The sequence below is a fragment of the Lemur catta genome, chromosome 13 (assembly GCF_020740605.2).
Source record: "Lemur catta isolate mLemCat1 chromosome 13, mLemCat1.pri, whole genome shotgun sequence".
In the NCBI taxonomy this organism is placed as follows: Eukaryota; Metazoa; Chordata; class Mammalia; order Primates; family Lemuridae; genus Lemur; species Lemur catta.
This window is the reverse complement of record NC_059140.1, coordinates 13,972,534-13,995,392: the sequence shown is the minus strand read 5'-3', so window position 1 is coordinate 13,995,392 and position 22,859 is coordinate 13,972,534. Positions and strand designations below refer to the sequence as shown.

The 22,859-nt window shown below is 37.2% G+C and overlaps 1 protein-coding gene across 1 annotated transcript in view; it reads left to right on the top strand.

Moving 5' to 3' along the window:
• The window catches only part of MYO16 (myosin XVI), a 476,542-nt gene extending 453,894 nt beyond the window's left edge, over positions 1-22,648 (top strand). Inside the window, exon 34 of the mRNA XM_045567153.1 lies at positions 21,311-22,648. Coding sequence (XP_045423109.1) covers positions 21,311-21,538 — 228 coding nt within the window. The 3' untranslated portion in view covers positions 21,539-22,648. The remainder of the gene's footprint in view (positions 1-21,310) is intronic.
• The last annotated feature ends 211 nt before the right edge of the window (positions 22,649-22,859 follow it).

The window sequence follows — 22,859 nt, the reverse complement described above, 5'->3', positions numbered from 1 at the left end:
ACTGAGACCACAGTCTGAATGGATGTCAAGATCATAAGTCCTATTTCTGAGAATGGACTTATCGTCACCCATTAAAAGAAATGGAAGAGCCATTCAACTTTTTCGTGAAATTTGAAGAATTTTTGGTTCAAGATAAAAGTCTTCAGTAGCCATCGTGGGCATTTGTGATTTGTTTTCTTTTTGCCTGCCAGTCACATATTTAAGTTTCTCACCTGCCACAGTGAAATGCAAGGGGAGAGATCCCCGCTTCCCTCCCTCCTTAGACAGCTACACAAGTGGGTGTGAGTTAGGCTCAGGGAATCTCTCTCACAGGGATGCAGATGGTGGAAGGGGTGAGAGAACAGGTCCGGCTCCACAGGGAGACATCTGGCAGTGGTGTCTCCGTCCGTCAGTGACAGAATATTAGTCAGGGCGTGGCAGCTGCCCAGACACTGTGCCCAGCTTGCCCATCAGCCAGACCTTCTCCTCTAAGGTCATGTCCTTCTTTAGCCTTCCAGTAAAGTCTCTACCTGCTTACGTTGTTCAGAGCTAGTTTCTGTTGCTTGAAAATCAGAATTTTGACTGACACACTCATCTAACTGTATTGTTATTATCCAAAAAATCTATTTTACATCCAAACAAGTATTTTTTTAAACTTTTATTTGTTCTTCATGTAGATGTAAAACTTCTTCTAACAGGGATAGAGCCTCAGTAAATAGTAGGCGTTTCTTTTCTCAAGGTACAGAATACAGAAAATGTAGTGTATGATGTATTCCATCATAATTTCTTATTAACCTGCAAAATATAATGGCTTTACATAAAAGTAGTAAAAATAAATTTCACTTAAAGTATCTGAAAATAGCAAAAGCTGGGAAATTAGTAGTTTTGTGAACATGGCTGTATTCATTACTCATCTAGAAGGCTCAGGAGGCTCAGTGAGTCTATACCGTGACCCGCCGCAGCCCTGGGTGTGAATAAAACCAGCTGCTACCGTGTGACATTATGGAATTCCACGTACTGGCCCTGGAGGGGGCTCTGTGGAACTTCGTAGGATGCAAATCTGGGATTTCATAGGTTACGAAGCATTTCAAATTGAGTTTGGAATTAGGTAGCACTTATAAAAGTAATATGACATTTATCTACTTACCATTTTATGAGACTTAATTCTTGTGGAGTTTGTGCTGCTTGGCATAATGCAATCCTCAGCAGTGAAGGAAATACTGGGCACATCCTCCTGCCCAGAATGACTTCTTAGCATTTTTTGCTGTGATGGCAACCCTCTGCTGACTCACAGCGCCAGGTAACCTGACACAGGAAGCCCATGGATTATAAATAGAGCGAGAGCACAAAAGTCACAGGGGGCTGAGGATGGGGGTACGTCACAAAGGCAGGGTGGCAACAGGAGGGGATGGAGAAAATAAAATGCTTGATGCTTGCCCTTGGCATAAAAATTACTATTTATGCATCTGTTTAGGGGTGGACATTGACATTGAGAAACGAGACATTTTCGTTTTTTATTTGAGGATAGCTCATTTATATTTATGCTACCATTTAACTTCACAACTTTTCTTCCACGCCTATTTTATGCCTCTCGGCTGTCTATTCGCCACAGTAGTATTGTGTGCTTTACGGTCTTTTATTTTCCTTATGGGCATTTATCATATTTCTTGCCAAGCTTTTAAAAATATTCTTTGGGTTTTTTCTAAAAAAACATAAAAAGTTATTATGAATATTGATCATATTCAGATATCATTGCAAGAAATCATGGATAGTCTTTGACAAAATAGTGGCGATCTGACACCCAGACTTTAATAAATATCTAGCCCACTCCTGACATAGCTGCCAATGAAAACCATAATATAATCAATATACAATTGATCCACATCAAGAAACAAATTGTTATGTGGTTTGTTTTACTGAACCATCAAAGAGACCTTTTTGTAATGTCACATATCAACAAAATTAAGAGTAGCAGGGCACTAAATAAATCTAATGCCTTCTGTCTATATTCATTTTATTTGTCCTATGGACTGTCTGAAATATAGCATGGAATTGAAATAAATTGTGTGTTAGAAAAAATAATGAAATGCACACACATATAGTTTAATCATTAAGGGATAATTCCAAAGTACGTACCAGAGAACAGAAATGAGAGAACTTTCATAAGGGTACATATGTAAATATATATTTTATATAATCATAAATAAGCTAAAAAGAGAAAGAGATCTAGTCTAGAAAGCTCTTTCACACAGCTGAGGTTTAGGGGAATCAGTATTCACCTCTCGTGACTTACCTATTATGTGCAAGAAATGAAGGCAGTAAATTAATTTGATGGTATTAGTGAAATGGCAGCATTTTCAACAGGGAAAGGTCATGTCCACTATAGATAAATAGAAATTTAGAAAATAAAAACATATTCTATATTTTGTATTTTTCCATCACAAAAATTTATATGTATATCCTAAATGCATTCAAATGCATAGTGTTTTTCCAGTTAAGACATTGACTATTCGTTATCAATGAGGAAAATGTAATTGCCAGAAGTCTTGAAAGAATAAGAAATCAGAATAGTGACTATGTTTGTTAAGAGGAAAAGGGTCTTGTGATATTTCTGCAAGTTTACCTTCCAGATAGGAAATCTGTGGTTAACAACACTATTGCTTAGGGAGATAGTAACAATGCGATCCAGAAAATGTGGCTAAATATATGTTCCAGGTAACTTAACAATCTCAACATTAATTTAAATAATTTAATCAAATGTTTTAAATTAAAGAAAGGAAGAAAAAAGAAGAGAACTAGATAAGAATCTCAGATCTGTTATTTAACATGAAGGTGTAGAATATAGCAATTATTTTTCAGGTTGATTACAAAAGATATATGTAACATGCCTGGAATATTATAGGTGGTCAAAAAAAATGCTTGTCATTGTTATCATGCTACTGTCTGTTTTCCGGGTCAGTATTCTGAACATCGCTTCTGACTTTAACATAGGAGATGATATCTAAAATAGATAGATTAGATTGAATCAACAGGGCCCAACACTTATCTGGGATTTTGATAAAATCTTTCATGTGTGATTTTTAAAAATATATTTTATTATGGAATATTATAAATTTAGGAAAAAAGCACAGTGATTAGTAAAATATCAAACTTTAATAAATCTTAACATTTTGCTGTATTTGCTTTAGAGCTACGTTTTTAGAGAAAACATATATCCTAGTTCTTGATCCCATCCTTGCCCACCACACTAGAAATAAATCATTTCTAGTGAGCACATAGCCCTTCATTCACATCTGCATTTTTGCTCAGTGTGTATGTGTCCTTAAATCACCTTAAATCATTTAACATCCACAAATAATACTCAATGGTGCATAAGCTTTTAAAATGTTACATGTGTGTGTGTGTGTGTGTGTGTGTGTGTGTGTGTGTGTGTGTGTGTGTATTCTCCCTACAGATTATTCTGCAAATGGATTTTTGTTGTTCTTGAGGTGGAATTTTTTTTTTCATTTTGATACATGTTGCTCTCATTTGTTGTCTTATTCTGAGTATTAGCTCAGTGGTTGAGATGTCAACACTAGGAGAAGCTACTGAGGACCCCTGCACACTTACTTAGTGCAGAATTGCAATCATGCTCCTTCAACAAGCTCAGCAAGGAGCTAGTATGGGTAGAGGAGGGGCCCTTGGGACACATGACCCTGTTCTGAAGGACAAGCTTCACACTGCCTGGCCACCCCTGGCCTTCAGGTGCGGCAGTGCCTCGGGTAGCCAGGTGGGCTTCCCCCAGATCAGCACAAGGCAATTGGTGTTGCCTTGTGGTCTGTTTCGTCATGGTCCACAGACAGCCTAACTCGGTGATCTCCATGACAGGTGCAGGGAGATGGATAATGCTCGGTGCTCAGTGACAGAATGGCAAGTCAGATATTTATGCTAAAACTTTTAATAGAAGGCTAGAGGTTACAATAGCCAAGGGTATGAGCATAAATTTTTACTGGCACCTCTGTAAGCTTTCAACACCAAAAAAGAAAAAAAGAAGAATTATAATACTCAATTTTTAGGTGTAAATATGCCTCCTCCATTTGAAACATTTCTCAGAAACAAATTTTCAGTAAATATAATCATAGCATTTTCTAAGAACAACATGTTTACAATTTGACAAAGTGGGGTGGAAAACATATCAAAATCGTTTCCAAGTTATCAGTGTTACAAACAATGCTACAATAAACATCACTGAAAATGCTTCTAACTCATAATTGAAAGAAAAAAAATCTCCAAAGTTCCCCTAGAAATGGAGGTGCTAAATTTCTGGGTATAGACATTTTCAAACGTAGTGGTTAGTGCCAAAATACTCCCCTAAATGGTCAAATCAATTTATACACTTCTAAAAGGGAATGAGGTTTTTCAATTCTCCTGGTAAACACTTGTTTTAATGATTTTTTTTTTTTTTGCTAATGTGTAAGTATAAAATGGATCTTTCACTTTATATTTCGCTGGTTGCTATGGAGTGTTTTCATATATTCTCTGACCTGTTAGTCCAAATGCATCTTGTTTCTGTTTCCTAACTGGTTTGCATGACTTCCTTCATGACTGTGGGAATTTTTCATATATTCTGAGACATAGTCCTTGCAAGTTTTATCCGTGCAAACAATTTGTGTTTTCTTGGTCAGTTTAGCTAGAAGTTTATCAATTTTATTGATCTTTTAAAAACTAGCTTTTCATTTTATTGACATGCTCTATTGTTTTTCTGTTTCATTAGTTTCTATTCTCTCTATTTTCTTTCCTTTTGATGTCTTTGGGTTTAATTTTCTCTTCTTCTGGTTTCTTAAATAGTAGAGTAGATCACTGATTTGAGGTATTCTTTTTCTTTTCATGAAAATATTTCATGTTGTAGATTTTCATCTAAACACAGCATTAGCTGGATCCTACAAATCTTGATATGTTTTGTTTCCATTTTCATTCAGTTTAAAATATTTCCAAATTTCCCATGGGACTTTCTCTTTGACTAATGCTATTACTTTCCAAATATTTGGGGGTTTTCCAGATATCTTTCTGTTACAGATTTCTAGTCTAATTGCATTATGACCTGAGAATATTCTTTGAATGATTTCAATTCTCTTAAATGTATTAGGATTTGTTTTGTTGTCTTGTTCACCAAGACGATATGATCTGTCAGTGAAATTTCCATGTGCCCTTGAGAAATGTGTGTATTCTGGTTTTGTTGTGTGGAATCTTCTGGAAATGTCAACTAAGTCTGGTTGGTTGATAATGTTCAGTTCTATCAGTACATCCTTGCTTGTTTTCTGTCTGTTTTTTCTGTCAGTTAGTGATAGAAGAGGTCTGACGTCTTTAACCATAACTATGGCTTTGTCTACTTCTTTTAATTTTGTTAGTTTTTGCCTCATGTATTTGGAAGCTCGATTTTAAATGCATAGAACCTTTCAGATTATTGCATCTTCCTGCTGAGGAAATCTACTTGTCACTATGCAATTTTCTTTTTTATTCATGATATTTCTTTTTATGAAGTCTACTTTGTCTGAAATTAATATAGCCACTCCATTCTTTTGATCATTGTCTGCAAAGTATATTTTTTCATTCTTTTACTTTTTTAAAGACAGATTTATTGAGATATAATTCACATGCCAAACAAGCCACACCTTTAAAGTGGATAATTCAATGGTTTTTCTTAAGTTTTTAGGCTTGTACAATTGTCACCATAATCTAATTTTAGAGCTGTTTACCTTCTCCCCTCAAAAAAATCCAACCCTTCACTTCAATGTATTTATAGCCATATATTTGACATGAGATTTGTGTAGGCAGCATGCAGATTGATCTTATTTATTTTTATCCAATCTGAAAGCCTTTTGTCACACCATGTCTATTTAGTGTTATTATTGATATGGTTGGATTTATGTATATCAGTTTTGTTATGTATTTTTTGTTTGTCCCCACTGTTTTTATTCTTCTGTTTCCTTTTGATGGCTTCTCTGGGGTTATTTTAATATTTTTTAATATTCCATTTTAATTTCCCTATCGGTATCTTAACTATAAGTCTTTATATGTATTTTTTTTGTGGTGGCTCTAGTGATTGTAATGTATGCATACCCAATTTCACTCTGCTTCTGGTCAACCCTGTTGGCCCCTTGACCCTCCCGCACTGGCCTTTACTTTATGGTTGTCTAACGTGCTGCATCAACATCAAGGAAACCTGGGCAATGGCATAACTTTTGCTTTCAACAGTTCATACAGGGAGAAAAATAGTTGGGAAAAACACCAATATTTACCATTTCTCTTGCTCGCCTTCATTCCCGAAGTTCTGAGTTTCTTTCTGGTATCATTTCACATTAGCTTAAAGACATTCCTTTACCACTCCAGAGCAGACCTAAGAATTCTTAGTTTTCTTTAATTTGAGTATGGCATTATTCTGCCTTCATTCCCCAAGTTTTGATATCTGTCCATAATTTCCCTGCTTTTTTTTTTTGTTTTACTTTTCTGATTCCTCAGATAGATGTTTTGTATTTTATCCAAAGTTTTAGCTGTAACAAGTGAAAGAATTGGGATCTAGTAAACTTAATCCAATTTGGCCAAATTTATGTATTTATCCCACAATAATTTATCGTGTTAAGATAGTCCAGTTGATTAATTCTTACTTCAGGGTTTGTACTCTTGTTGTTCTGTTCAAGAAAATCGTTCTTACAAAATTTTAAAAAAGAAAAAATCTTTCTTACACTGCTGCCTGCCATAAAGATATCTTCTTATAATTTGTATAAAGTTTAGCTTTGTATTTTTGAATTTAGAAATTTAGGCGATCTGGACTTTATTTTTGAGAATGGTGTAAGTTAGCAATAAATTTTACATATTTTTTGTATAGATAACAATTATTCTACACTTTTTAAAACATAAACTCATGCCACTGACTTCTCCTAATACTGAGTGCATTGCCAGACATACAGTTTTGCTGTCTTGCTCTACGCTTATCTATGATTTTCCAGATTCTTCTGTAATAATACTCTACTCTTCATGGCCTCGCTTGAGTACCTTGCCCAAACAAATCAGTTGCCTCTATAACATTGTTCCCATAACTCCATAATATATATCTTCTGTACAAGTTTTTTGTTGTATTATAATCATGTGTGTATCCTAATTGACTTTTGAGCTTATAGAAAATGTATGGAATGCACTTAATCACTTTTGTATTCCAAACACAAAACACTCAATAAATTGTTAGCTCAATTTGTCAGCCAACGGTAGCCCTGGAAGAATTAAGAAAAGCAGACTGACACATTATTCCCTAACTTTTAAAAATATTTTTAATTCAGTCCCATGTTAAAAATGTGTCAGTAAACTTGGTAAATAGGATCTCAGGCAGTTGCTTCACTGATTGGAGGGTCTAAAGTGAAGTCACATTTTGTATGATGATTGGCTTTTAAAATTATATAGTTCAAAAGTCATATACAATGAAAATGACTCTGTAAGATTCCTTATATTGCACATAAAGAATAATGTACAAGGTTTTTATGCATATAACTGTTCAATTATATGCATGCATGTATAAGTAATATATAAAATAACTTAAAGTATATAATAATGTACCTCTAGTATTATGAATTCTCAGAGAATGGACTGCATAAAATTGAATTTTCAGAGGTTCATTCATTCATTCATTCATCAACAATATTTATTGAAGTCCTTCTGTCCCAGGGGGACCTTAGTCTACAAAGCAAACATCCTTGCCCTCATGGAAGTTAAATTCTAGCTTGGGAAAGCAAACAATGAGCAATATTTAAGTAAAATGTATAGTACACTAAAAGGCAATAAAATATACGGAAAGAAGAAAAGATAACACAGGGTAAGCAGAGTGGTTGGATTGGGTTGCAATTGTGAATCAGCAATCAAGAAAAGCCTCAGTGAGCAAAGATAAAGTTAGGAAGTTGGGGGTTGCCCATGCTGACATCGGGGAGAACATTACAGGCTGAGGGGACACCCCAGACCCTGAGGTAGGACCATGCCTGAATTGCAAGCTGGCCGGTGGGGCTGGAGTGGTTACTCTGCTTGTTACTATAATAGATGTTAAGTGAAGTTGAAATTGCTTTTAGTTATAAATGTCAGTTCTAGCAAAGGGAAACTTTTCAGCTATAAACTACAGCAAGAGGCTAAATATAAAATACCAATTATGACTGCATTATAGTATGACTTTCTTTAAAATCATCTTACTAGGTTTGGAAACTTTGATCTGTTCACAGTGTAAGTAATGAGTAAATGTTTGCCTTTTCTGCAAGTGGAAAATATTAGACATATAGCTTTATTTCTGCTCAGGATACCAGAGAATTGGAAGAGAGACTCCAGAGAACCTGGGCCACAAATTTTCTAACAATTTTGAAATCAAAATTCAGGCTTAAAGAATACAAAGATTCCCGTTGTTCTGATATAGAATGTGCTAACGTTGATGAAGTAATATATTTTATGACCCTGGTAGACCTGGTAGGCCTGATTCTTTTCTTATTTCTATGATTATGTTATTATTTGAAACTGTCATTTTGTATTTCTGACTCTGTTTCTAAAACAGATGAACCGTGATATTAGAGAAAGAAGTGTCATGAAGTCAATGATATAAAAAGCCTAGATTTTGAAGCCCAAGTGGATTTAAATTAATTTTATTCACTTGCACGTGATTTTTGCTGTCTATTTTTGGAAAGAAGTCTTGATTAAAAATATTTGCTTTCATATTTTGCCTACTTGAACAAAATCTTGTCTCTTTTCCTTCTTAATCCTTTCTGACATCTGTTTTTCTTTTCTCTAGCATCTGTACCCATATGATTTGCCCCGACAATGTCTTAAAAGCACTATAGTTGACCCCATGGTCACAGTGGCAGATGTGCCTGCCCAGTCTATTTCTTCTTCTTCTTAAGCATGTAGCTAGACTATATTTCCCAGCTTCCCTTGTGGTTATGAGTCATCATGTGACTGAGACTAGCCAATGGGATAGGAGCTATCGTGACAGGTGCCACTTTCAAGCCTGGCCCTTACAGACCTTCTTGCTGGGTCTTCTGTAATATTTCCCTTCCAAAAACTGGGCACAGAATTCTCCGAGACCCAAGAAGAGGCCAAGTACATTTACGGTGACATGAAAAGTCTTCCATTCATCAGATTCTGGCCTCAACATGAGCAAGAAACATACCTCCTTTGTGCCAGGGCGCTGGTATGTGTGGCTTGTCTATTATAGCACTTGAGTGACCCTAATTAGCCCCTCTTCAACATGTATTTAATTTAAGATTTTATTGTTGCTGCTGAGCATTATTATTTTTAGTGCATAACTAAGTTTAGCCTCCACCATTTGGCAATCTTTAAGATAGCAAAAATTATGTCTGTTCATATCTTCCAATGATAGAATTATTGGAATATTGCTTATCAGAAATTTTAATACAAAATAATGATCCCACTGAGCCACCCTCCTCTCATTCTCTCTTGCTTACACACAACACAAACATATGTATATATATACTATATATGTATTCTCTCTATATGGTTCTATATGTATATATTAAGTTTGTAACTCTTAAAAATTCCTGAAAAATCAATGGACTTAATTTTGCTCAGAAACAAAGTCAATTCTCTACAACTAATTGGGCACCCTGAGAGACAGAAATATTTTAATACCTTCAGGACCTTCTTAGTGCATTTAGTGATTATAAAGAAGTGCCTGTGTCACCCTCAGTTCTCAAGTGGGTGACTCTGGCTGGTGCCCACATTCTGAAGGGGGAAGCAAGGTCGAGGACAGAGAAGATACTTCCTCCAGGGGGTGAATTCCATGTCCCACAGAGTTGTTTGTTAATCGATGCCCCTATCTTAATTACAGCTGACATTTCTTAATCCACTTGGATTGGGTTCTATTAACATCCAGTTTCATAAAATGGTTTTTCTCATTCTTAGTTATATTTAGTACTGGAAAAATATTTTGAGTAATTAATAAATTAAGAGGTAAACTGTGTCCCGCAAAACAATGTAAATTGAGAGACTGGCTAAAGTAATAGGTGGAGCAGCATATCCTTTGACTTGGGCCCTTGCTCCTGGGAAAGCTTTGGGCACTGTGCTACTGTGATGCCGACCCTCACTTCCCGCACATTCACGCCGGCCTTGTGTCCTTTCCTCATTATTCACAACTCTGTTCTTGCTCCACAGTCAACTCTCAAATCCTACACCATATCCATGGGGCTTTCTGTCTCTTGTGGTTTTGTAATTAGAAATATAGATGTGACCAAAACACAAACATTCCTTCTCCCACTCCCAGATGGCATTTCCTCTTCTGTGTCCTACTCATCCTCTTCATCCAGGTCAAATTCCACATCCCAATGGCCATATTGCCTTTAAATGAGTTGCGTCTCCCCTATATTCCAAAAAGAGTAATCACATGCATAAATTATTAGGCAGTTAATGCTATACTGCCAGGCATTGAAATTTTGTATTTGCGTCTTGTCTAAGCATCTTTATTCATTTGATTTTTATGCATATATATCCTGTTGCTCAATTTGAATGGAAGCCCCTGGAGGGAGCAGGTCATGTTTTGTGCATCTTTCTGTGTTCTATAGAACCCACCACAGTGTCTTCCATTTTCATAATCATTTAAAGCACATTTGTTAATTGATCAACAGACAGGGAAAACTTCGTGGAAGGCAATGCAATGTGTACATATAAAGTTTGACTAAACTCAATGTACTTGAATTAGAATTCTGATTCTGTCACTTGCTAAAGTGACTTTGGGCTTGAAAGATTAATTTCTGCATCTATGAAATGAAGCTAATAATATTTAACCTGCTCATGTCACATGGTTGTATCTAACCAGTATAATAAAATGTGAAAATGCTTTAAAGATCTAAAACAATCCTATGAAGATGATATTAGAGATTGGCCTTGGAAACCTCAGAGCATTTCATTAGGCAGAGGGGTCTGTATTTGGACATACAAACCAGGAGTATTGTAGGGAACAAAAATAGAATTACAGGGTGTGTTCTGCCTATATCGGGTTCAGTTGGATGAATATAGTCTGTGTGAGGATGGATGATGATGAGGGTAGAATAATCAGTGTGGCCAGAAAATAAAGAACTTCCTCAGAGCATATGGGATTGAGTCTTTCTTTAGGCCCGGGGAAAGCAGTGGCATTGAAGAGTTTTGAACAAACAAATGATATAAACAGATTTTTTTTTTCTTTAGAAAAAAAAGTTAGTAGATTAACTGTCATCCATCATACTTCTTGATATTGGGAATCAGCCTTTCATATCATCCCAAGAAAAATATTTTAAATGGGAATTTTAGTACTCTTACTTTCTGTGTTATCAATATAACAGATTTATGTTTTTTCCATATATTCCCTGGATCTGAACCCTATTACTATATCATTACTATAAACACACTCTAAATATGTTATTAATTCTTGCTGCAAACTACTAGTTGCTTATACTGGTACTGCTGTTTTTTAAATGAATTGAGATAAGAGAAAATAGTTCATACAAAATCCATATCCTAAATGTCACAGATTAATTATATTGCATGATTTGTAATACAGTTATAAGTTTCTATTTTATAATTTTCAGTTTATATGAAGAAACATATACATTCACTCATCAGAGTCCTTTTTATTCATAACTATGAATTGAGAGGTTAAAATCAGCTGCCAAATGCAAATAAATGAGTATGTAAGTTATATTATAAATGTGTTCCAATATAATGTTACTTATTATAAAAATAAAGAAAACATTGACTTTTTAGGAAATAAAAGCATGGAGCTAAGGTAATAAATTTTAAACCCCCTCTCTCCCCTCCCTCATTCCCTATTGTTCAGAGCTAGCTAGTCTTGTTTGCAATAAAACTTGTAACATGCCTTTTAAAGGATATTTTCCTTTTTATTTAAATCTTAGGCAACAAAGAAAACAAAATCCCAAGAATGAACTTAATTAGATCGCTGGATAAATGACTATTTCTGAATTAGGAAGGACCAACTCTTTTCTACCTAAACCACAAATGCTGCTTTCACTTTCAGATATTTTTCTTGATTTTTTTAGAAGTATAAGAATAGGCAACCCTTTAATCAAAGACTTTTTTTTGAGTGACATTTTATGTTACACCTTTAAGAGTTATTTAGGTAGACCTTGGTTTTAGAGACTGTGTTTTTCAAATTTCACTTCTTAATTTTTTTTTTCCACCAACATCTTGTTAGCACAGAGTAGAAATGGGATTTGCATTTGAAACACTAATATTCACTATTCAGTCAGCCAAGACACTTCCTTCTTTTAATTTCCATAAATGTCAGTAAATGCCTCTTTTCACCTTTGGGTGAATAGTCAATAGAAAAATCAATTCCGTGACAAATGAACAGCAACATGATTTTACAATGAATTATTTAACAAAGACTATTTTTATCCTTGAAGGGAAAGACTTAAATTAAAAATCAGCAGCAAATTATTAATTTACATTTATTAATATTATTCACAGAAATCCATATCCATAGGAAGTGAAGAAAATCTATATCTTTTTTTAATTGGTTCATCTCACAGAACTCATAATGGCACAATAGGAAATTGTTGAAAATTAGTAAATAGATATATATATATAATAAACCTCATTAAGCCTTTAGATCATGTTGTATTTCCCTCCAGGTTGTGAAGGATTTAGTGTTTTGTAATTCCTGAAAATAAGTGAACTAATTATAGACATCTCACTTTAGAGAAAGAATTTCCACAAACTCAGTCTTTACATCATTTTATCAAACTCTATCTTCATATCTGATTCATGTCTCCTAGATTTGGGGAAACACAAGGTACTTTACAGTTTGAGTAGGGAAGTGAAACCTAGATTCATGTCTTGAACTTCTAAATACCAAATCAGCAAGATTTTCTCAATAACAAAAGAAAAGCCATTTTTACCCCTGTACTGAGTTGTCAAGGTAGTAATTACTGGTATCTTCAGTAGCATTGTTATCTTCTAAGGATTACTGTTTTTATGAAGGAATCTTCTTGTTGAAAACCTAATGAATGGAAGGGAGTTTGTGTGAGGATGACTATTCCAGCCATAGGGAAATGGGTTTGGAGTTGGACCATGATCATTTATGTATCTGCTTTCATGTGCTGGGAGCTTGAAACGTCGTTCCGGTGTTCAGAGGCATACATATTTATAGAATGTAAATGGCTTAGCTTTTCCCTCATGTAATCTTGCTTTAAGAGCAGAAAGGAGAACGTGGTACTGTTACAGGTGCAACCCAGGCCACATTTAAGGTGCTCTGAACTGACAGGAGGTTGTATATGAAAAACGCTGGCCTCACCCTAAGTGCAGCCCACACTGGCGTGGCCCTGGCAATACTGCCTCAGCCCCTCATAGTCCTGAAATAGATCCATTTGTCAATTTCTTTGAGGGGTCACATTTCTCCAGCTTTCTGTAAACCGTGACTTTCTGCTTTTTCCTTACTGAATCGCAAGTGGCCCCCAAGCTCTGAAGCTCTAAGATCTCTTTCAGATGATAAATTAAAAAATAAGGATTGCAGAATAACTTGCAAGTATCTTGTTAGATTTGCCACCGAACAACTTTGTTTTGAAAGACATTTAAACTGACAGAAAGCCTGTGCCCTTATCTAAAAGCCTGGGTTTTGTACCTGTTATAGAATAGTACCGTTTTTTTCCCATGGCATCCAAATATAATAATTCTGGATATATTATAAGCTTATTTGATCTCTTAAGCCTAAATCATTGCATTCTTCTGCCACCAGGAAATCTGTGGTGACTGTCCCCCTCTCTTTCAGAGTCCCACCTGCTAACCATTCACACCCATTTAGGCATGTCTGAATTCACAGCAAGTAATGGGTATGGGACCACCCACACCCTATGTGATTTCAGAGCAGCAGAGCATTTTTAATAAGTTCCCAGGGCTTGCTTGTGTTTGAAAGGGCCTTAGCTGAGTCTGTGAAATGTGAAATACATCTCACGTATTTAAGACTTTGTTCAGGGTCAGCCTGGCATTGCTTGCTTGAAGGCGTTCTCTTCTGTTCTCTTTCCTGAACCTAATGGAGGTGAGGTGCCCATTTACTCCTAAGTTTTTAAAAAAATAAACCCACAAGTTTAATATGTTGTGATAATGTTTCTTTCTTCTCTGGAACATGGTCCAGGCATTCATATGTTTATGCCATTTAAACTCTCTGAGCAAGTACACTGGCTGCTTTGTTCTGGGTAGAGATTAATTTACTCATTTTGGACTCTAAAGGACACCGTAGTTTTGTCAAGCAGTCACTAATTCTACTCACATGGAATAGTTCAACATTTCTTCAGCTAGCATAATATATATGATCCTTGCTGAATGAAAAAAAAATTATCCTTGACCTTAACATTTCTTAAATTATTTTATAACAATGTTAAATAAATACACTGTATTACATAAAATCTCTTTATCCTTTTAGCTCTGGTTACAAGGCTAATTTAGCAGTTGAGTAGAATACAAACCTACGAAAACAAACAAATTAAATAAAATTTGTGACATTCATGTTAGGCATAAGATTTTGTTTAGCTGAAATGACATGTCTGTTGAAAACATGAGTAGTTTACTGACTATGCTATTGATCAACTTTTGTGCATTTCCACCATTTTGTGATTGGTTAACCAAATCTCTCTCACTTTTTATCTTTGAACTGCTGGTCAACTTTTGAACTTACCCTACTCTGCAATATCATTTAGCTTTCCTTAGAGGAAAAATAAAATTTGTTTGCATTTTAACTTCATCTGTTGTTTTTTCATTAATTTTCAACAGTATAAATAATATGATTTGTGTCAAACTACTTACAAATGAAATAAAAAGCCAGAAAAAAATATCATCGAGCACTAGCTTGCAAAGTTATTCAGATGATTCAAAGCAAAATGACATTACTTTTTAAAAGAAATCATGAAAATGTAAATGCAAAAAATTTTAAATTGTCCAAAGAACTGGAGGACCCCTGAAAATACAAACCCCAATTTCAGGAGCATTACATTCGACAATTGTTTAAATAGCTCACTAAAATATGTTTTTACTCTTTTTCTTACCCCTAAAATTCATAAAACCTCTAAACCTTTCATCATTTTCTTCCTGTGTAACTCTCTGTAGTTTTAAATCATATTTAAGTCATAGTTATGTTTTAAATCCAATGTGTTATTCAGTATTTTGAGAGTTTTTTTAAATAATAAAGGAGGAAACTACATCATATTTATAAAGGGCTTTAATTTTAAGAAGTGTTTTCATTTAGCATAATTTGATTTAGCCATCAGGATAATCATAATTCATCGGTGTTTAGGGATTTTCTCCAGTCGAAGAGCTAACAATGCCAAAATCCTAACAGCTCGTATTTATACAGCACTCAATACTATTTTAAGGCCCTCCTTTAAGTAACCTACACATGTGACTCATATAATCCTCACTGAGTCAGTATGAAGTAGAGAATTATTATGATCCCACTTTACAGGTGAGAGAACCAGTGAGTACTTGCTCAATATTATATAAGTAGGTGGCAAATTTAGGATTCCAATCCAGGTAATCTATCTCCAGAGTCGAGGGTTTTCAACCACACTGTCTCTGCTCAAAACATCTTCAGATTCCTCATGGGTTTGTCATTCCGTGTTAACAAATGAAATTCAGTGTCATTCCTGTCATCTGTCCTGTGGAAATCCCCTTTCCTACATCTTCTTTTCCCCTTTTCCAGCTGGTTAGGTGACAGTCTCATTTCTTAAAATTCAGATCCAGGGTTCCTTCCCCTGAAGCTTTTGCAGACCCTCCTCCATAAAGCCCCATTTCTCAGGTAAATGGAAAAAAAAAAAAAAACTTAAGAAAAAAACCTAAACTTTCTCATTTTTCCCTGCTCTGTCTCTATGCCATATGTAACAATTTAAGACACATATATGTTTTAGTTGTCTAAAAGAGCCTTTGAAATCAAGGCATTTGTCACATTCATAAAGCACAGGGTGCCTAGCACAGAGGTAGGACAATGTACACCAACGATTTGTAGATGTGGGGAGCTTTTTACTTTCCTAGTTATAACACTGGCCTTCTGGTTCTAAAAGGTAATGATTTTGTGTACAAAGACTATTATATAAAACATTCCAGGAATAAATAAATAAATAAATGACTAGCTATCTAAACTGGTAATATGAGGTGAAGATAAATCTTTTAAAGCAATGGGAAACACGCTTAAAGTCCTAAAAGACACCAGTATGGCATCCTTTATATCATATCAACAAATGAGGATAAATCACACCCAATGTGAAGCCAGCTGTCTCCAAGCTCACATCGCCAGCGACATCGCCAATCCCCAGGCATTTCTTCTCCTTCTAAAAGGAAATGATTGTTTTTCAATATCAAAACTAAACTTTTGTTCCAAAATCATTACTGCCTTTTTAATGGTAATATTTAATTTATTATGAAATATCAAATAATGGTAAAGGAAATCATGCCCTGTTTTGTGGTTACCAATAGGACATAACATTTAAAGGATGGATAAACATTGATTTCAATGTTTTTACAGTGTTGAATCATATTCTAAATACTTTAGTTGCTTTTATGTTAATGGATCACCATTTAAATAGCATTTACAGTTGCATTTATTTGTTATTCTAAAATATTAAAGCTCTTTATTTATGACAAATATAATTCTTCTGTTTCACCATCTAATAAATTTAGGAATTATAAATAAATCAGATTGAATGTTATTAGGAAATACAGCCCTTCTCTTCTGATCTTCTGTTTATTGTCACAGATCAGAATTTTAAAATACCCACTAACCTTTGCTGTGTTGAAGGTAGTGGTCTATCATATAATCTTACACAGAATTTTTACTATTATTTAAGAAATAACCTGTGAAAAGTTTTCTTAATGAAGATTAATAATGTTAATATTTTAGCATCTAATTTAGGCCATTCTGGCAACTATCCTTATACACCTAGTAGGTTTTACTCAATAGCTATTAATGTCTAAGAAAATAAGGAAGGTTCCATGGGATGCCTGAGTTAAAGGGTTTATTCTGAATGTTAGTTGATTATTGCAAACATCAGTCAAATTTTTGCTTAAGGAACCAGGAAGGCTCTTGTGTGTTGATTCAAATGTGGTGTTCTTCTGTACTCACTGCATTATTCAAAACATCAATATCCTCATTAAGACAAGGCTTTCTAATGGTGTGTGCATAAGTTTTACCTTTTATAATGTACTTGGGAATTCAGATATTTTTAGTAAATATGGAGGAGTTTGAAAGGGTAGAGAACATTTTTTCCCCCAAAAGAAGAGAAGCAATGACTCAGGGGATTTGGGACATTTTTTGTCAAAATCCCTCCTGACAAGCCTAATTCAGATCAGCGGCTGCTGAAAGTCACTCTCCACAGATTGGCACCGCGTGTGTGCTTCTCCGGAGTGACTCAATCTTCAAGTCTGTTCCTATTGCGAAGCTTTAGCAGAGAGTCGCATCTAGTATATTTTTGATCATTATGAAAAACTGCTGAAAAGAGTTTAGGATTTAGAAGAAATGTAGAGTAGATGTATTTTGTGGTTGGTATAAGGACAGAGTTGTATGGTCTATCAAACACACTAGCATCAAGATAAATACAGCATGTGCCATACGGCCACGGAAGAGTGACACCAACTGCTGGGTAGAGGTGTGGATTCTATTTGTCCAGTTTTTATGCTTTGCTCTGCCTTGTTAGGAACTGGTCTCTATTTTTATATATTTCTTGTCTTCTTCTTTCTATACCTGTCTTGCCTTCTTTTAGATGAACTGAATATTTATTATTGTACTTTCCTCTTACATTACCTTTTTGATTAAATGTCCTGTCTACTCTTTCAGCAGTTTCACTAGAGGGTAAAACATGAATCCTTGACTTACTGCATCCTAACAGATTTGATCAGTTTTACCACTTACCTAATATTGCTAGAACCTTAAGACCTCTAAACTCTGTTTAATCCCTCCTGAGGTTTGAAGTTACTGTTGGCATGCATTTGTGTTCTTCATATAATTTAATCTACGAGACATTCCAAGCACATAATTTATATTTACCCATGAATTCACTAATTCCAGTCTTCTTAATTCCCTCTTAAATTTCTATTTTTCTATCTGGGATCATTTTCTTTCACCCTAAAAAAAAATTGCCTTTCTATTAGTACAAGACTTCTAGTGACAAATTCTCTCATTTTCGTTTGTCCAAAAACATGTTTATTTCACTTTCATTTTTGAGGGCTATTTTTATTGAGTACAGAATTTGGGGTTGAATTATTTTCTTTCAATAATTTAACCTGGAATTCGTTGACCTCTGGTTTCTGTGGTGTTTCTATTAACAAGTCAGCTCTCATCTCACAATGGTGCCTCACTGGGTGGCATTGGAGGACCAGTTCTCTCCAGTTCTCTCCAGTTCTCTTCTAGTCCTCAGGCTTGATCATCCTGTGATTTTCACGGAGAAGCCTTTGTTCCATAGCACTGAAGGTGATGCAGGTCCAGCCCTGCATTTCAGGACTCCCAGCCCCATACTCCAGCCGTGGGCCCCACACAGTTTCAGAATCTAGCAAATGATTTGAAGGTGAGGCTGGCCATGTGCTTGAAGCTGTCACCTCCCCTGCCAGAGACTTACTTCTGACACACTTCTATCATCGTAAGAGATTTCATTCTGCTTTTCATAAGCCTTGGCCCAAGGCACCAGTCACCCATACATTGGAAGAACTCTACAGTGTCCCTTGTGGAAAATGGCTGTGCATTTGAGGATCCTCAAGTTTCCAAGTTGTTTCTCTAGTCCTGTGCAGCTGCAAAATATCAAAAGAGACTCTCTAGATCTGCAGAAGAGCTCAGAATTGACAAATGTCCCCAGGGGGGACAAAGTAGCTGGTAATTATCAGTTCACCTTAGAAAGCTTCCCTCCATCTGGAATTTTCTCCATTTAGCAGAACTTTCTGATGCTTTAAAAATATGATTTTTGTAATTTATTCTTTTTAAAATTTTTACAATGGGAGCAGTAACCTACTTCATCTTATCCAGGACTGGGAGTTCCTAGCTTTGTTTTCAAAATAAATGAATATGAAGTTGTGTCACTTTAAGAAAGATGACAACTCAGGAAAGTTTTGGGAAAGTACTCGGCTGAGGTGGCAGAGATACTCTTCTATCAGTTAAATGTTCTCTCTAAGGATAAGAAATCCAGTGACACATTATTTTTCAGAGATCACTACTGTATGCTGAATGTGTGCCAAGGAGCATAAATACAAATATTCCACATCCGCAGGGTGGATGAGACTGAAGCTAACAGCAATCACCGCAGCATAGACTAGTGCAAGACAATAGAGGAACTAAAAACACACTCTTGGGAAAACGTGCAGATAGCACTAAAAATCCCATTTAGAAAAGGGGGGAAAGAGGAACATGGTGGAGGGCACCCTGATCCTTAGCCTGTGTCAGAACCTGGACGACAACTGTTGGGTAGATGGTAAGCTATGCAGAGGAACAGTTAAGAGCAGAGACTCAGGAGCCTGACAGCTGGGGTCCACCATTTTCCATTTTTCCATTGCCTCCCTGCTCTGTGCCTCAGTTTCCTCACCTGCAAAATAATAGCACCAACTTCATAGAGCTTTTAAGAGGAGCAGATGCATTAATATGTGTAAGGTGCTTAGGAAAGGGCCCGGTGCCTATGTAGCCTCCAAGGTTATGTTCATTAAATAGCTAAATTTTATGCACGTTCCCTGCCCTCTGCTTTCTTGGCTCACTCCACTGACAATAGAGCAATCTGGCTCCCAGCAGAATTTCTCATTTCCAGGTCACCCCTGGGCAGTACTGAGACCAGCACCCAGCCTCGGGGACCTTTGCAGCAAACTTCCTACTGGCACGTAGAGATGGCATCAGATGTTGGGCAGTGGCAGCCTTCTCTTCCACACTTAGGTGTTTTTCCCCCTCTGGTTGTCCACAAATTCAATTTGAGAGACTCCTTTTGCTAATAACCAGTTCCAGAACTCGAGTTCTGGTTGCTAAATACAGGTTTGACCTTCATGCCTCAAACACCATCTCCTTGATTCCAGCCTTTAAAATCCTCTTCCTCAGGTCAACAATAGGCTCAGGTGTTGGTTTTAGAACTGGGCCCAGAGCAGCACCTACTCTTACTGCTTTCAAGTGACTATTCCCTACATCAGAGTCACAACCACATATGCTCTGCTTCATTTTCTTTTGCTTTAATAGACGGTGTTGTGATGAGATGGAAGTGGCACTAGAACAGAGGAGTTGGTGCTTTGGAGGTGGGATGAGCCATCTAGTTTTCCCCCAATTCTCCCCAGTATCCCCATTCTGATTCCCAGAATCCCATCTTTTTTAAAACTAGCATACCCACTCAGAATTACCAGAAAAGTTGATGTCTGCCTTATCCAGCTGTTACTGACTACTGGCTGCTGGGAGAAAAGGGATGAGCAGAGCCAAGTGACCTGCATGTCCTGTTGTGCCCTGGGTGAAGTCAGGGGGCTCGGCTCAGTCTTCAGGGTGTCTGTCTTCAGGTGCCGCAGTGAAGCGCCAGGAAGCAGCTAATACAATTTTACATTTTGCTGCTGTCCTGCACAGCCCCGCAAAGTTCCCGCCTTTGAGGGCTGCGGCTCTGAGACGGTACACAGTTGCTAGTTTAGCTCATTGTTTAGCTTCACTGCCACGAAACAGAGCGTGTGGCTGGATTCCCCAAAGAGGTCGCAGATATTCTCAAGCCCAGCTAGCTTGCCTCAGACGAGCCAGTTGATATTTTAGTGACTGTCTTGTGCAATGCCTGACACTTGGAAGCAGTTTCTGTATCAGTGTGCTGTGATCTACGCTATATTGCCCAGGCATGGACCCTGTCAAGGAGGGTCATCCTTGGGTTCATGTCTTGTGGTCTGGAGTGGGGTCCCGCCACCCTAATAGCCATATTTGACTGTTAACTGTGGACCGATGGAGTGGCTTCTAGAATGGAGTGAAGCTTGAGAAAGCTCTGTTAGCAGGAGAACATCTACTACAGAGAGCAATGAAATAAAGAAAGGGTACAAGTTGCCGTAAGAGTGTACACAGTGACAGAGGGTGCAGGTCAGACATTTGGTTCTTGTTTGTACCATCCGGGGCGTGGCGAGCTAACCGCCCTGCCTCCTTCCCTGTGTTTGGTTCCTGTCTTCATTGCAGTTCCACAGTGCAGAGCTGACCTGGGCCAATGCTGCCTCCAGAGGCAGCAGAGCCGGAGCTTTTGTAGAAAGTGCTGTCTCTTTCCGCCCCAGCCCAGCCCCTTTGCATCCAGGTGTTGCTGTCACGCGGCACACACATCCACAACATTCGGAGCTACTCTTTTTCCTTCTCTTCCTCCCACAGGTAATCCATCAGCTGAGGCTCTCCGAGAACGAAAGCGTGGCCCTGCAGGAACTCCTGGACTGGAGGCGGAAGCTCTGTGAGGAAGGCGAGGGCTGGCAGCAACTGCTGCACCACACCGAGCCCAGGGCGCCTCCCCCACCGCCCTGCAAGAAGCCCACTCTGCTAAAGAAGCCCGAGGGGGGCTCCTGCAACAGGCTGCCGTCTGAGCTCTGGGACACCAGCATGTGATGGGCTGAACTGCAGACTCACCAAATAAAACTGCCACATCCACAGGAGGCTGCCTTCTGACACCTGCTGGGACTTCTCTCCAGGCATTTACACAAGAAAGCACAGGACACTGACGCTGAATACAAGAGATTCCCCCGGGTGTGTGTGTATGTGTGTGTATGTGTGTGTGTGTGTGTTCTTATCCATTTTGTGGTGATACACTGACTTTCAGGCTCCACATTTACAGGGCCATGCTACCTAGATAGCCAGAGAAAGGCTGGGAAAAGTGTGGACGAGGCCAGAGAGGGAAAGGGAACCATGGCGGGAGGGAGCCATCCATGCACACTGTACAGTTGTTTTTATATAGCACAACAATATGTTTATTGTACTTCCAATGGTTTTATTATAATACGGTATACAAGACATATATTTTATTTCTTTGTAGGTGTTTGTGTTTTACTGGAATTACAAACCTGATAATTATTTACATGTTTATTACTGTATTTTATAACTTTATGCAATTGGTGGTGCTCCCTTTCTTCAAAATACAAATTTTAAAAAATCATTTCTAGATTTTTTTTTTCTCCACACACTTTTTTTAACCTAAGGTACCTAAAAATCTCGAGACTGTGTTGTTGTTTTAGCTTCGCCAGTGTCAACCCTTGCAAAAGTATGGATCGAGTCCCATGTTTTAGATTTTATTCATTGAATAGGAGGCAGGTCTTTCCTATGCTCTGTATTTCTGGATAGGTGGATTATGCACTCTTTAGTTAAATTTCACCTCCCAACTTCAGCATAGGTTACAGGAAATCATCTGGCACCCAGTTAAACACATATGGATTCAGATTCATAGCTGGTGGTGTACAATGGTCATAATCATTCAAAGCTATACCAGTTAGAACAGTAAAGGCTGCATCACAAGACAATTGTGCTCTCAGAATTACGCTGCATGATTCACCTGCTGTATATACTCCACCCTCCTGTAACGCACCGGCCTGTTCCTTGCTGTGCTTCCGTCGGCTGTCGGGAAGTTCCGAGCAGTGGCTCCAGTCCACCATGTCTTGCTACTTGGAACTCTTTATTCATACCAGCCTTTGAAACGTTACTGTGCCAATAAAAGAGTTCTATCTATTGTTCTACCTATATGTTCTTCTATTGTTTTATTTATTTGTTGTTTTTATTGTCGCCCATGAACACTTGTGTTTTCAGATCAGATACGTAGGGGCGGTGATCCAATCCCAGCCAGCCTGCCGTAATATGTTCTTCATTGCATTTTGCAAGCTTCAGGCACTCGTGGATTGTTTTGAAATACAGGCTTTATGATTATTCAGGTATGGTGAGA